General features: G+C 38.0%; 2 protein-coding genes across 3 annotated transcripts in view; one reads left to right on the top strand and one right to left on the bottom strand.

The window, feature by feature from the left end:
- Positions 1-8,231, top strand: part of FAM237B (family with sequence similarity 237 member B) — a 61,342-nt gene extending 53,111 nt beyond the window's left edge. The window contains exons 5-7 of one of the 2 annotated variants that reach the window (XM_067042483.1): positions 2,853-2,945; positions 6,475-6,557; positions 7,809-8,231. In XM_067042483.1, the coding sequence (XP_066898584.1) occupies positions 2,861-2,945; positions 6,475-6,557; positions 7,809-8,231 (591 nt within the window). In that variant the 5' untranslated portion in view covers positions 2,853-2,860. Of the gene's footprint in view, positions 1-2,852; positions 2,946-6,474; positions 6,558-7,808 lie in introns of those variants that run through there. The other variant, XR_010842212.1, reaches the window with a different exon arrangement.
- A 2,948-nt stretch (positions 8,232-11,179) lies between these two features.
- The window catches only part of CFAP69 (cilia and flagella associated protein 69), a 70,491-nt gene continuing 67,233 nt past the window's right edge, over positions 11,180-14,437 (bottom strand). Inside the window, exon 23 of the mRNA XM_059075013.2 lies at positions 11,180-14,300. Coding sequence (XP_058930996.1) covers positions 14,130-14,300 — 171 coding nt within the window. The 3' untranslated portion in view covers positions 11,180-14,129. The remainder of the gene's footprint in view (positions 14,301-14,437) is intronic.

Below are 14,437 nucleotides of genomic sequence, written 5' to 3'. Positions count from 1 at the left end.
ATGATAACAGCAGATAAAAATAAATGGGAAGTTGATATAAAAACATCTCAAAATACTGAGGAACAGTAGGTACTATAAACAAATGAGAAAACGTAATATTTTTCTTGAACAAAACACCGTCAGTGCCTAAAATATTTATTACAGCTCTGGTTACCAGATAGTAAAAGAAACATGAAATGTAAGTCGTCCCCTTTAAATGTTCAGCTAAAATGAACAGGAGGTGAGATGACCCTGATGCATAAGTCATTACTGACAGAAACTATTATTAGTTCTGCCACTGAGTGGATAGAATGCCTTCCCCATGGCTGCTAAGATTAAAGTATAGGCAAACCATTAAACTCAGGCACTAGAGAATTTTTCATAATAAGCACGATAGTCTCAAATGAGCCAGTGGCATATGTACAATTTGATTTTTTTTAATGTTATAAACTAGGGCTTCCCTGGTGGCGCAATGATTGAAAGTCCGCCTGCCTATGCAGGGGACACGGGTTCGTGCCCCGGTCCGGGAGGATCCCACGTGCCGCGGAGCCTGTGGGTCCAGAGCCTGTGCCTCGCAATGAGAGAAGCCACAACAGTGAGAGGCCTGTGTACCGCAAAAAAAAAAAAAAAAAAAAGTTGTAAACTAGAATTATTCTAATAAAAATAATAAGCATTCTGATAATCATTTTATTTTGGAATAATTTAAATTTACAGGAAGTTGCAGATAGCCCAGAGTCCTATATACCCTTAACTCAGCTTGCCCTAAAGTTAACGTCTTGTATAACCATTTGTCAGAACTAGGAAATTAATGTTGCTACAATACTCTTAACCAAACTATAGACTTCATTTGATCTCACTAGTTTTTCAACAATAACCTTTTTCTGTTCCAGGATTCAATCCTGAATACCACATTACATTTAATCTAATAAACATTTTAGTGTAGTTTATTACTTTAAGCATAAATTGAACAAATATAATTAAGAAATCTAGCACTTTATAATGCTATTTTATAATCATCCCACTTCTCTCTATTAATATAGTTACTCAAGAGGTAATTTACCTCAGCATTTGCTGTGATATTAACTTTCTGATACTCTTCATCATCTGTAATTTTTGTTATAATGATATAGGTTAGCAAGAAGTAATCATTAAATTGGATTTACTAGTACGTCCTAAGAAAATGCTTCTTCTCTGCAGTTTCTCTTCTGGAGCCACCCCAAAGACAGAACGTTGAAATAATTGGGTTTTTTTTAGTTCTTAACCTCCCTTTTCTGCATCCCCCACTCCCTTTCTTTTAATTGCCTCTTCTTACTACAGGTACTAAGTACCCTTCTGCTTTCCCCTCACAGTATCTATCAAAACTGGATCTCAGGCATAGCTTTGATACCTGCATTTTACAAGCTGATGTGATTTTAAGTCAGTGTGTTGATTCTCAGGGCATTTACTTTTAGTTTTTATCTGTAATTGTGAAATGAATAAAAGGCTCTAGCTTCTACTAAAAAAATTCAAGCGTTAGTGTGGGAGATCCTTCCATGGGGGGAATATGTGAAAGAAGCGGAGGCTTTTTGGTATCCTTTGTATAAGAGAAGGTAGCAGCTGACATTGTTTCTATAAGATTCAGTCTACCTTTAATTACTTTATTGATTCTATAACCCAACTTAGCAGGTTTCACTAGCTTTCATATACAAAGAAAATAATACAACACAACGGTCTTGTTCACTATAGTCCTTTATCCGTATGATCTCCAGAGGAGTTGTATTTTTTTTTTTCCCCTTTAAACATACAGATTTAATCAGATCACTGGATTCAAGATCCCCTCATGGGCTCAGCATGACTGCTGTATCCATGTTTCAGATGGGAACATTTATAAAGTTCCTTTCTTGGACATTCCATCTTTATATCTTATTGCCACCTTGATCCTGAAAAGATTTTTAAGGGGGATATGTTACCATCAACTATTGAGATGTCTACACCTTACTCTTTTTTATATTTCCTAACAGGTCCTTTGGCTCAATATATACTCTCTGAATATTTGTTAGTTAATTTATTTTTTTAGGAAAGACAATAGCTAGATTGCTAATTCCTATGACATATGAATTACCTGAAGTGGGGCATAAAGTTATTCTCACTCAACAGCCTTATAATCCTCAAAACTAACGTCAAATATTCTTTTAGTTTCATACTGTTAAAAATATTGTTACTCTGAGAATCATTATAAATTGGGGTCTTACACTCTACGATAAAATGTTCTCCTAGATGATAAAAGTAAATGGACTGAACAAATGAGAGCTATATACCATCTTAAGTTCTTCATCTCTAAGTTAAAATGTAGTATTGTCAAAGTAAGGGCCTTAGATCATGTAATTATTGTCTTGAAACAAGGCCTATGTAAAGAAAAAACAAGTGGATTTATTGCCTTTCTTCCTAAGGATTTATAGTTTCTTCATTTATTCATTCATGTAACAATGACCAAGCTCCTAATTTGTCCCACACACTCAGCTGTGTGCTAGAACACTGCCTTGGTTACTGGAATAACTAAGTAAGAATAATTAAGCACAGTAGTTGTGTTAATGAAAGAAGCAAATTTTAATATTATTGATACCTGAATTCATAGTGAGTGGAAAAAACTTATTTCTATTGAACATGATTTTGCTTTGCTTTTAATGCACCCTGTTTTTAATTTGAAGGGTATCACTGAAAGGTTATTTTCTTAGAAATATATATAGAGAAATACTAGGAAATAGTTGAATCATGTTTTGAAGACCCCATTGTCAACCATCTGTACTAGAGGAAGAAAAAAGTTTTAAGGGGCTTCTGCTATAATATGAGTCACTGAGTGCTCTATTTTTATACTTTCTTTTAATCATCTACAGGTATAAGAATGGCAGTGGAATTATCAGAAGGGCCGTTGATAATGATGCTTCCTGCTTGTCCAAAACAAGAGTACTCATGCAGCAGGAAAGTTGGTAGTGTATTGAGTTCTCATTTACCTAAACCATTTTCTTTGTTACTTATTCTGATATTTCATAAAGCAGTAACCACTTACTGAGAAATAGAATTCTTAGATAATTTGAATAGTAATTCAAAATAAGGAAATTAATGTTTATATTAGCTTATTCCTGTATTATTTTGTCTTTATTACTACCACATCATAAATTAATCAGCTAAAATATTCTCTTCTAGATAAAGGTATTGTAAGAATATGTAAATCATTGTCCTAGGCATGTGTGTTAGACTATCACTCTGTACATGGTAAGCTACAGCTTTGGAATGGAACAGCATTTGTACACATTGCACTCATTATATAGCCTACTTAGACTCATGGCAGAGAATATACTCTGAGATGGTGCAGAACACATAACTTATTGGAGGATATGGTTGGAAATGAAGTTTATTGAGAACTCATATTGTTCAAGAGTTTTATAGAGTATAACTACCACATATAGAATGGATGGTTGGTGGGAAGTAGCTGCATAGCACAGGGAGATCAGCTTGGTGCTTTGTGACCACCTAGAGGGATGCGATAGGGAGGGTGGGAAGGAGACACAAGAGGGAGGGGATATGGGGATAAGTGTATATGTATGGCTGATTCACTTTGTTATACAGCAGAAGATAACGCACCATTGTAGAGCAATTATACTCCAATAAAGAGGTTAAAAAAAGAGTTTTATAGAGTATAAAATATATACAGGTTTTTGAACCTTTCTTAAGGGTCATAGACACTTAAAAGAGATATACTTTTAAAAAATTAAATTGGTAATAATTCCTTTTGGCCTTTGAATTTATTTATTCATTCAGTCTAGTTCTTGCAACAGCACTAAATCTTTCATTTGGTTACTGCAGAGTTCCCAGATATTTTAGTATTAATTTCTTATATCTATTTCCTTATCTCCCATTCAGTCTTTAACTCACTAGAACTTTAATTCTGTTCTTACTATTTAACAAAAATTGCAGTCACTAGGTCCTTTTCTCAGACCGTATTTTATTTGACTTGGAAATATCTATTAGAGAGGATATTAGATATATTGGATATACCCCATTTTTATTGACCAAACTCAATGCTAACAAAGGAGAAAAAAATGAAGATATCAAAAGCTAATATAATCCATAGAACTTTTTATTCTGTGTAATGCTTTTACATACTTCTTAGTAAGAAAGGTTAGGCTCAAACCCTTGTATGTGACAATACTTAGGCTGGGGGAACCCACAATGTTTTACAATTACACTAAGCATAGCCCCCCAACACCCCGCCATCCCTTGACCTAACAGAATGCTAAGACAGTTTCTGATGAGTTAGAAAGACATGGCAGTAGTTGAACAAAGGAGAGGATAAGGCTATGTCTAGAGAGAGTAAAGAATAAGTTGTTTACTCTAGGGATCATTACAGGATAGAGCTGGTATAAGCTTTATATGTGAATGATTTTTTTAATTACTTTAACATCGAACAAACCCTAAGCATAAGACCTAATAAAACATATATATATGTGTGGTTTTTTTGCTTCCCATTATCTCTTTAAATTTTTTCAATGATGGAAGCTTCCCCCCACCGTTTAATTAGAGTTCTAAGATTTCCACTCACTCTTAGATAATAAACATTCTTGAAGACATTTGAAGGCCCAAAACACTCTGGATTCAGAAGTTAGAGTGTAGGTTCCTGTATAATAATTGAAACTCTGCATTTAACTTAAGAGGTACATCTTTTCCCCTCTCTTAGCTATTGCTGGATATAGTTGCCAGCTTGCTAACCTTGGCTTTAGACCTTTCCAGGTTTGGTTGGAGCATGAAAGGGAGAAAGAAGAAGATAATAAGAAAATCCTTACTTGAACTTTGTTTGGTGGGCTAGATATGAGGTCCTGGGATCGAGAAATATTTAGGGCTGACTCTCTCATAGGTGCTTTTTTGGGTACTTGGAAGAGTCCCATCACTGGAGCCTCTCACCTCTGTTTTCCTAATGGATAGATCTCTATTTTGAGTGGTAGATTTAGACTCTCCTTGCCCTTGCTACCTCCAGAAATCAGGGATCCACATAGATCTTATCCTTGTGGATCAGGCCCCTTGATCCCTTTCTGTATCCCTGTTGGACTGAATCCAAGGTGAGCTCTTCCTCATATACTACCCACCTCCAGGCCATGGGAAACCCTTATGTAGACTTCACCTGGGAAAATTTGTGAGTGCAGGCCAAACAAAAGAAACTCTCTGCCATTACCATCAAAGCAGTTGGTGAGCCAATCTCTTGGCTGCTTGACTTCTCTAGACAGGAGTCAAGACTACAGTCATTTTGCCTCACCACTGCACTCACTCACTCACACTCACTTACTGTAAGACAGTAAATTCTCTCAGTAGGCTTCTCGGAGGCACATCCAAATGAGTATGAGGAAAGGGAACAGGCACACTCTTATCCCTGCCCATCGGGGATGGAGGACCCGAGAGGTCCAGGAATTTTATGAACGTTTCCTTTAAAAATCTGAATTTGGGTCTGGCACCTTACTTTGGTACGAAGTATCTCCGTTCCCCTAATGTGTCAGCTGTAACTTGTCATTCAATATCCTAAGATATTGTTTATCTTTCTGACTTACGTCACTGTGTATGACACTCTAGGTCCATCCACCTCACTACAAATAACTCAATTTCGTTTCTTTGTATGGCTGAGTAATAATATTCCATTGTATATATGTGCCACTTCTTCTTTATTCATTCATCTGTTGATGGACACTTAGGTTGCTTCCATGTTCTGGCTATTCTAAATAGACCTGCAATGAACATTTTGGTATATGACTCTAAAAGAGAATACCAGATTTACCATAGAAAGATGCTTGCTGTAGGGTTTTGGTGGATAACATTTAAGAGGTTAAGGAAGTTCCCTTCTATTCTTAGTTTACTAAGAGGTTTTTTATTGCTTTTTATCTTGAATGGGTGTTGCATTTAATCAAATGGTTTCTCTCTTCAATTTGTTTTTGTGGTGAATCCACTAATTGATTTTCATAAATTGATCTTTGCATCCCTGGGATAATCCCAGCTTGATACTGATGTGTATTTTCCTAAATCCTGCTGAATTTGATTTGATAATAATTTGTTTAGGATCTTTCATCTATCATCATTAGTGAGATACTCTTGCGACTTTACTCTTTTTCACACTGTCCTTGTTCCTGGGTCTCGGGACTGGGGAGGTGGGCAAGGTGAGGGCGGGGCCTTGAGAGCGGCCACACACTCTGCCCCCTCACTCAGTCTCTAGAAAGGGCGCTTGGTTCGGGCTGCAGGGCTGACTCTGAGCCCCCAGCGGCGGCAGCAGATTCCTCAGCGCAGCGCTCGGGAGCCTGAGCCACTTGGCTCCCGAGCGTGGTGCGGCCGAGACGGTTGCCTAGGGCGAGTTCAGGGCGCCCGGGGAGCGCTGGCGGCAGGTCGCAGAGCACCGCTTCCGCCTGTCACCAGCCTGCAGGGGTGGGTTCGGCTGGGCAGGGGGTGGGAGTCCGTTCAGAGACCTCTTATCCCTTCCAGTCAGGAGCCGCCCTCGTCCCTCGAGGGAGGGAAGCGTACGCAGGACATCACACCCGGACGTTCGCCTCCGCCGCCTAAGAGAGGTACCATTCCCCACGGGCTCCCTATCTGCGTCCAGGTGACCCGACCCGGGAGGAGAGCACTGGTCCGGAGGGTAACCTGAAATTCTTGGGGAATAAAATTATCTGGTCCCACTCAGTCCTTTGTATTATAAACTGGCCACTGTCAGCTCTGTTTGGGAAACCTGCACAATTTTCCATAACGTGAAACGACCCGAATAACCTAAGTTTAAATTTGTTTCGTTGGGTTTGTCTCTTTAACCTAACTTCTTTTTGGGGGGGCGGTGTTGGGGGGGGGTGGAGGACGGTAGTTTACGGGGAAGAGGGTGAGTACCGTCTTCCGGATCTGTCCTCGCCGCTCCACTCCTCCGACCTGGCTGTCAAGGTTGTGTCAGGGACATTTCCAATGCCAGCCTAGAATGGTAGGTCCATTCAAAGCGAATTTAGACCTTGACTTCACCTATATGCTTCAGGCTGATATACTGAACAATCAGTTTTCAGGGAAACTTGTGCAAAGAATCGTGAGAAAACACCTAGATTTTACTGAATGTTATTGGTGCTGCACCATGTCATATTGGTTTATATCACTTTTATTGTCTTCGTGCTCCTTTGTGTATGTATGTTAGTCTTCTCTAACCAGCTCCTGAACAACCTGAGAAAAGCCAGGGATCCACCAGATATCAGTGCATAACAAATATTTTTTCAATGAATAAATTTCATCAGTAACTTTAAAACCTAAAATGGTGCTTGAGCATCCAACACTTGATAGATTGGAAAGCGTCACTTTTTAAAAAACCACGCACACCTTTTTTTATGGTTACCTGTAGAAAGGGCTGCATTTTGATCCTCTTGGTTGAAATGTATTGTGGTAGGAGTCTTGGATAGGGAGACAGGAGACCTGAGAACTTGCTGAATCATATCACTGAGAATTTTTCTAATCTGTAAAAGTAGAAGGTTGGAACACATGCTTTTTAGAGTTTCTTTCAGCTCCAAAGGTCTTTGATGAAATGAATCTATCACAACTTCATAAACATGTGCTGGATTTCAGTGGCTCCTGAATCAGAATGTTGGTAAAGCTGTTGTTATATCCTTTCGAAGGAAAGTCTGAGAGTCAGCAACTTAGAGGAAAACCAATAAATACATACTAGGCAAATTTGGCTTGATCAAAACCAAATACATAAGTAGTTATAATTTTTTAGTTTTAAACAGATCAAGTAATTGAATAATTTTAAGTTAAAAATATATCTTCTTTTTTTTTTTTTTTTTTCTGTATAGAATATGGATTTTGCCACAAGAAGATGGTTCTACCTGCCGCTGGGCTGCATGATGCTGATAAATCTGATTCATGCAGATTTTGAATTTCAAAAGGGGGTGCTTGCCAGCAACAGCCCAGGGATCATGGAAGACATTGATCTCCAGTGCTGGAATGCTTGCTCTTTGACACTGATAGATCTCAAGGAAATCAAGATAGAGCACACTGTGGATTCTTTCTGGAATTTCATGTTGTTCCTGCAAAAATCCCAGCGGCCTAGACATTATAATGTCTTCTTAAGCATAGCTCAGGATTTCTGGGACATGTATGTAGATTGCTTGCTTTCAAGATCCCATGGAATGGGCAGAAGAGAGGTGATGCCCCCCAAGTATAATTTTCCACAGAAGATAACAGGAGGTAATTTAAATGTGTACTTAAGAGAATAGCAGTTTAGTTTTCTTAAAAATTCAATATTTAATCTTTCTGATTTTTAAAGTTTACCTAACAAGCTAGCAAATTTGCCATATTTTTTCCTAATATGATCAGCTTTGATTTTCATTTTTACTGATTTTATATTATTTAGAAACCACAGGAGCTCTGATGTACAAATACTAGATTCTAAATGATCTTGGAATGATATATTTTTGTAGATCATTAAATTATCATCTTTTTTTTCCCCATGAGTAGTTCATAAGAAAGCCATTTAGCCCTGTAATTATTCATATTACATTTGTTGAAAAACTTTTAAACATCAACATGTATTTAGGCTTTTGAAATTAATTTCTTCAATAGGGTTGTTTAAAGGGAGGGAATCTTAAGAGTTCATATTAGAACAAATGTTAACAATTTTTTCTCTCTAACCTTACAGGACTGGATTTTACAAAACATGAGTTTTACATTTAAGGAACACAGAAAATACCTCAAGCAAGATGACACCAACCTGAAAATTTAACCCTGTGTCAGTATTTATGAGCTCGAATACTTCCTGTAGCATTTATCAAAATTATTTCTAATTCTTTAATATTGATGAAGATTGTATTTTTGTTGATATGTAATTGTTTTATGGCTATTGAATTCTCATTTCCATATTTTGGGGTATTTTGTCAATAATTTTTTATTTAGAAGGCATCTTTGTAAAGCCTCTTTTTTTTTAAAAGAAAAAACCACTTAAAATGCAAATACAACATATTTTTAAATACAACAAATCAGTGCAGTAAAATTGTAACCAGTTTTATCAGGTATCTTATACATAATTTTGACTTTAAAACTGTGCCAAAACTAATGCCAGTATTATCCTAAAAAGTAATATTTAATCTTGATATAGTGTACTGTGTGCCTTCTGATATATGTATCTCATCACCAAGCTATATATTATTTTTCTATGCATTAAGGCCTAAAATTTTGTTTTATGTTCTCATTTTTATAGTCCTCATTTTAAAAAAGGAATAAGCAGAAAGGCAGTTAATTTTATTTTTTATTTTATTTATTTTTTTATAAATTTATTTATTTATGTTTGGTTGTGTTGGGTCTTCGTTGCCGCATGCGTGCTTTCTCTAGTTGCAGCAAGCGGAGCTACTCTTCGTTGCAGTGCGAGGGCTTCTCAGCGCGGTAGCTTCTCTTGTTGCAGAGCACAGGCTCTAGGCGCATGGGTTTCAGTAGTGGTGGCACAAGGGCTCTAGAGTGCAGGCTCAGTAGTTGTGGCGCATGGGCTCAGTTGCTCCGTGGCATGTGGGATCTTCCCGGACCAGGGCTTGAACCCATGTCCCCTGCGTTGGCAGGTGGATTCTTAACCACTGCGCCACCAGGGAAGTCCCCATCTTATACCTTTTTTTTTTTTTTTTTTCCCCATCTTATACCTTTTTGATAGTACTTAGATATAATGTTCTGTTAACTCCCCCCAGTTTGGGGCACAAATCATGTCATTTGTATATAGAAAATTTTATTCTTTTTTCATCATTTACTTATTCATTCAAAAAAATTCATTGAGCTTGGATGTACACTGCTGAGCAATCCAGACACAATCCTTGACTCCCAGAGTGTCATTGCTGTGGGACAAAGATGCAGCAGGAAATAATATAATTCAAAAGCACTTTTATGATGTCAAAATATGTTTTTTTTCCAAGAAAGAGAAATTGTAGCCAACATAGGGTTGAGAGGGGAACAATATGTATTTCTCTTTTGCCCTATTCAGAGTCATCAGACTAGATCAGACAGATCATCCAAAAAAAAAAAACCCCCAAACCCACCAATTCTTGCAGTGGTATTATGGTAAAGACTCAGTCAGTTCCGCAGCTTTGGGTTTATGCTGAACTCATATAGCTTAACTCATAACCAGTTATTTTCCAGCGCACTGAAAGCTGAAAAAAGACAGCAAAACATCTAATATTGCTCCCCAAATATTTCTTTATGAGGTGATACAATGGATAAAAAATGAGCATCTATGCTTAAAGTTCCTCTGCTCTTCCTATATAATTTTTTTTTCTTTAAATAAACTTTTTACTTTAGAATAGTTTTAAGTTTGCAGAAAAGTTGCAAGGCTAGTGCAAAGACTTCTGGTATATGCCTCACCCATTTTTTCTTATTGTTAACATCTTACATTTGTCATATGTTTGTCATAACTAATGAACCAATACTGATACATTTTTTATTAAACTTCATATTTTATTTGAATTTCACTAGTTTTTCCCCTAATGTCCTTTTTCTTTCCCAGGATCCCATCCAGGACACCACTTACGATGAGTTGTCATGTCTTCTTAGGCTCTAAGAAGATGTTTTTGATGACCTTGACACTTCCCAATGCTGGTCAGTTGTATTGCAGAATGTCCCTCAATTTGGGTTTGCCTAATGTTTTTCTCATGGTTAGACTGGGGTTATAGGTTTTTTTGGGTGAAAACTACAGGAGTAAAGCACTGTTCTCAGCACTTCCTATCAAGGGTACATGCTGTCAACATGACATAACACAGATGGCGTTTAACCCTGTCTGAGGTAGTATCTGCCAGGTTTCTTGGCTGTAAAGTTACTTTCCCTTCTCTTTCTATGTTATATTCTTTGGAAGCGAGGCACTAAGCATTACCCACACTTTAGGGAATGGGGAGTTATGTTCCATCTCCTTGAAAAGGAAATATCTACATAAATTAAAATAAATACAAGCGATTATGAAACATGGTTGCCAATGAAACTAATGTAAGCTCAGGCTATGTTGGCAGAAGGTGTGTAAAAACTAGAGGGACTAGTTTCATTATACCCTCCATGTGTCCTGTTACACCTGTAAATTGTTGTTCGGTTCTTTTGGTCTCAGTGTAGAGGAATAATCACAAACTGTAGCACTTCAGAAAGGGCTGGCCAGGTTCATAGTCTGGAATGATTAAATAAACTGGATATTTGACCCAGAAAGACTGAGGGTGAACACTATAGTTTTTTCCTGTGATATGAAATGTACCCTGTGTTCCAGAAGGCAGACTGAGGACCAGATGAACAAAAGTTGTTCACCTAATTATTCACTGGTTTTCATCCAATATGAGCAAGCACTGGCTAACAGGGTCTAATCATGGAATGAACTCCTCCCTCATGTGTTAAAAATCTCATTACCAAAGAGTGTTGAAGCCACTTTCATCTGTGCTCACTCAACTCTGTTTTTATTTTCTTGACTTTCTTTTCATTTAGTTTATTAGTAGAAGTCTGGAAGCTGAAATTTTGTATCAGTTGACTCATGGAAGGAAATATACTGTCCACCTTTCAACCAGGCTGGATGGGAGAGGCACCAATCCCCTAGGGCTTAGAAGTGGTATGGTGGGAGCACAGGATGCGAGAAGAGATGGAGACATGTTAGAATTAGTGACCCTGTCAGACAGAGGGACTGATTTCACCGGCTCGCTGCCGGGTGGCTGGAATTGTAATATGCGAACTTGGGTATTGTCTGTCTACCAAGTGCAAGTGTCTGGATTAAGCAACCTTACTACCCTCCATCTGTGTACATTTCTTCCTCTGTTAAATGGCTGCTAGGTAATAACCTGCCCTATTTTACCTTTCCTCTTCCTGATGGGTAAGGTCTACAACAGCAGGGAGAAGTTCTACAGAACTCACAGATTATTTTGATTGCAGTCAGTCCTAAACAACCTGGAGATACCAAGTTGTACTACATACAAAAAATCATGTTCAGCCAAGAAATATCAATTCTATTTCTACCCACTGGTTATATTAATGTAATAATATTTATGCCTCATTTTAGAGAAAGTCTATCACTGTTGTGAAGCACATACATTTGAACTACTTTAACATGTCCATGTTTAGCATTCCCAGTATAGTATTTTGTTGGCTGAACCTTTCCTTTGAGCTCAGGACTTTGCTGCCTTTGCAGAAGTTGAGGGGAAGGTTGCCAGGAGCTAAGGCCACCATCACACTTATTCAATGATTTATTTACTGAGGTGTTGGTTAAAATAATGAATGAGATATGGTTTCTATCTTGTCTTTAGGGAGCTTAGAGTCTGAGGAAGGAACTTATAGTCTACAAAATGGAGTAAACATTCATTGCTTTTAGCCATGGACACTTCATCTCGATTCTATGTGTATCTCAGATGTACCTGAACATGTATCTGGTGCTTTTTGTATGGGCATCTCATTGTTGCATGTTCCTACCCCCATCCATTCTTGTGTCTCAGTAACTCCCCTTTACATGGAGCCTTTGTGCTTAGGGCTGCCTGTGAAGAAGAGGAACAAATTATGCCGTCTACTATCTTCTTGGGGGTGGTGGTAATAGAGAAAGGGATTCAAGAGAGCACAAAGCTCACAGATAAGCTGATGCATATTATGTACTCCTGTGAGCCACAAGGAGAATGGGCAGCTGGGCCAGGGTGAGAGGCCACTGGTAACTCACTCTGATTAGAACAATAATGACAATTGCAGTTTCTCCTCTCATGGCAGATGCTGCTATCCTCACAGACAGAAGAATGAAAAATTCCTGGAGGAATGTGAATTGGGGGAGGAGGAGGGGGAAGAGGAAGTAAGAGAAGGCAGGCCCAGGGGGGCGCTGGAGTCGTCTTTTATCTGATAACGAAAGTGGGTTCTATGCGTGTCTTCCCAACTCTGCATTCAGTAGCACCATGTTGGTAGCTTGAAATTGGTCATAGTGGGATGGGCAAACACTACAAATAAGGGCTTTTTTCCCCTTGCAGAGCTGGTTGTTACACATTTAACCGGTACACTGCTGTGTGCACCCTATGGGCCTAGAGTCTAAACTACTCAAACTCCAGTATATTTTCCTTTCTGAGAAAACAGATTCTTGTCTCTCCCAGCCCTGGACATGAACTCAATTTTGCAGCTTCCTGAGTGGAGAAAGGGGTTGACGGAAATGGAGACAGGCTGTGGAAACCGCATAATGCCACACAGGGACACAGACACTTTGCTCTACATCTAGCATTAAGGCATCTACCTCCTATTTGGCAAGATACCTCCACCACCAAAAGAGTTTATCCCTATTCCCCCTTTTCCTTCCCCATTAAAGAAGAGAAGTAGCATTAGAATTTATTTATATATTAAGAGTTAAAACATGTTTATTTTAGTTTTATTGTTTAGCTTATGAATAACATTTGCTTTTTATAGGAGAGAGAACTTATTTTACTTTGACCAACATATTTGTTGCAAATGTTTTTGCTGCCCAGTATTTATATATTCTTATAATAACATATATTTATAATATCCTGATTCCCTACTCCATCCATATGCTTTGGATGGGATTGGCTTCCTTCTGTCTCTGAGTGTAGGCAGTTCTCATATCTGGCCAAAGTCATGACGAATGGTTCAGGAGTGGGCACATGGCCAATCAGAGGTCCCAAGATGCAGAGACAGTTGCAGAGACTGTTGAGAGATAGGCATGCACTCTTTTCTTCTGGATATCAACCTGGGAGAATATAATTCAGGAGCTGCTAGGGAAGGAGAAGATCCTACTCACAGAGTTTCAGTTCCTAGATCCAACAATGCCTGTAGTTTTAATTAGTCCTAGATTTGATAGCCCCAGAGCCTGTAAAAGTTGGGTTTTTTGTTTTTGTTTTGTTTTGTTTTTTTGGCTTAAACCAGTTGGAGTAGTTCACATCAATTGAAAGAGTCAACTGATACAACGTGTTTTACAATTTTCAGTTAAGAGAACTGTAATCTTTAGAAAGAAATTGATGACAACTCTTCTCACAGTATGTGTTGCTATTTTCAATAAAAATATATTATATGTGCTTTTATTTTAATAGTATTTTACTAAAATATTTATTCTAAAATATTTGCTTTATATTTATATATACAGATATTTAACTAAAAGATTATAAGCAGAATTTATTTCCAAAAGTCTCCAGAGTATTTTATGTGGGAATGCTCTTCTCTGGCTCATTCACAGTTTTCACTGCTTTTACTCTCTGTAAGGCTCCTCCTCGAATAGGAAGTTTTTTAAGAGCAATATCTGTATCAGCCAGAGGTCCTCCCACTAATCGGGCAGGAGTGCTTTCCACTGTTACTACCCCACCGGAGGGCACCTAAAAAAAGCAAAAGTAAATATTTACGAGTCCATTTACAAAATTTTTCACTAAGAAGAGAACCCATTCATCCTTCAGCTAACTTTGGAAGAGACACAAAATCTACATAGTAACTAGGAGACAGCATGGACTAATGG

This window comes from Kogia breviceps, chromosome 9 (assembly GCF_026419965.1).
Source record: "Kogia breviceps isolate mKogBre1 chromosome 9, mKogBre1 haplotype 1, whole genome shotgun sequence".
In the NCBI taxonomy this organism is placed as follows: Eukaryota; Metazoa; Chordata; class Mammalia; order Artiodactyla; family Physeteridae; genus Kogia; species Kogia breviceps.
Note: the sequence above shows the minus strand (reverse complement) of the source record. Positions and strands in the feature narration are given on the sequence as shown.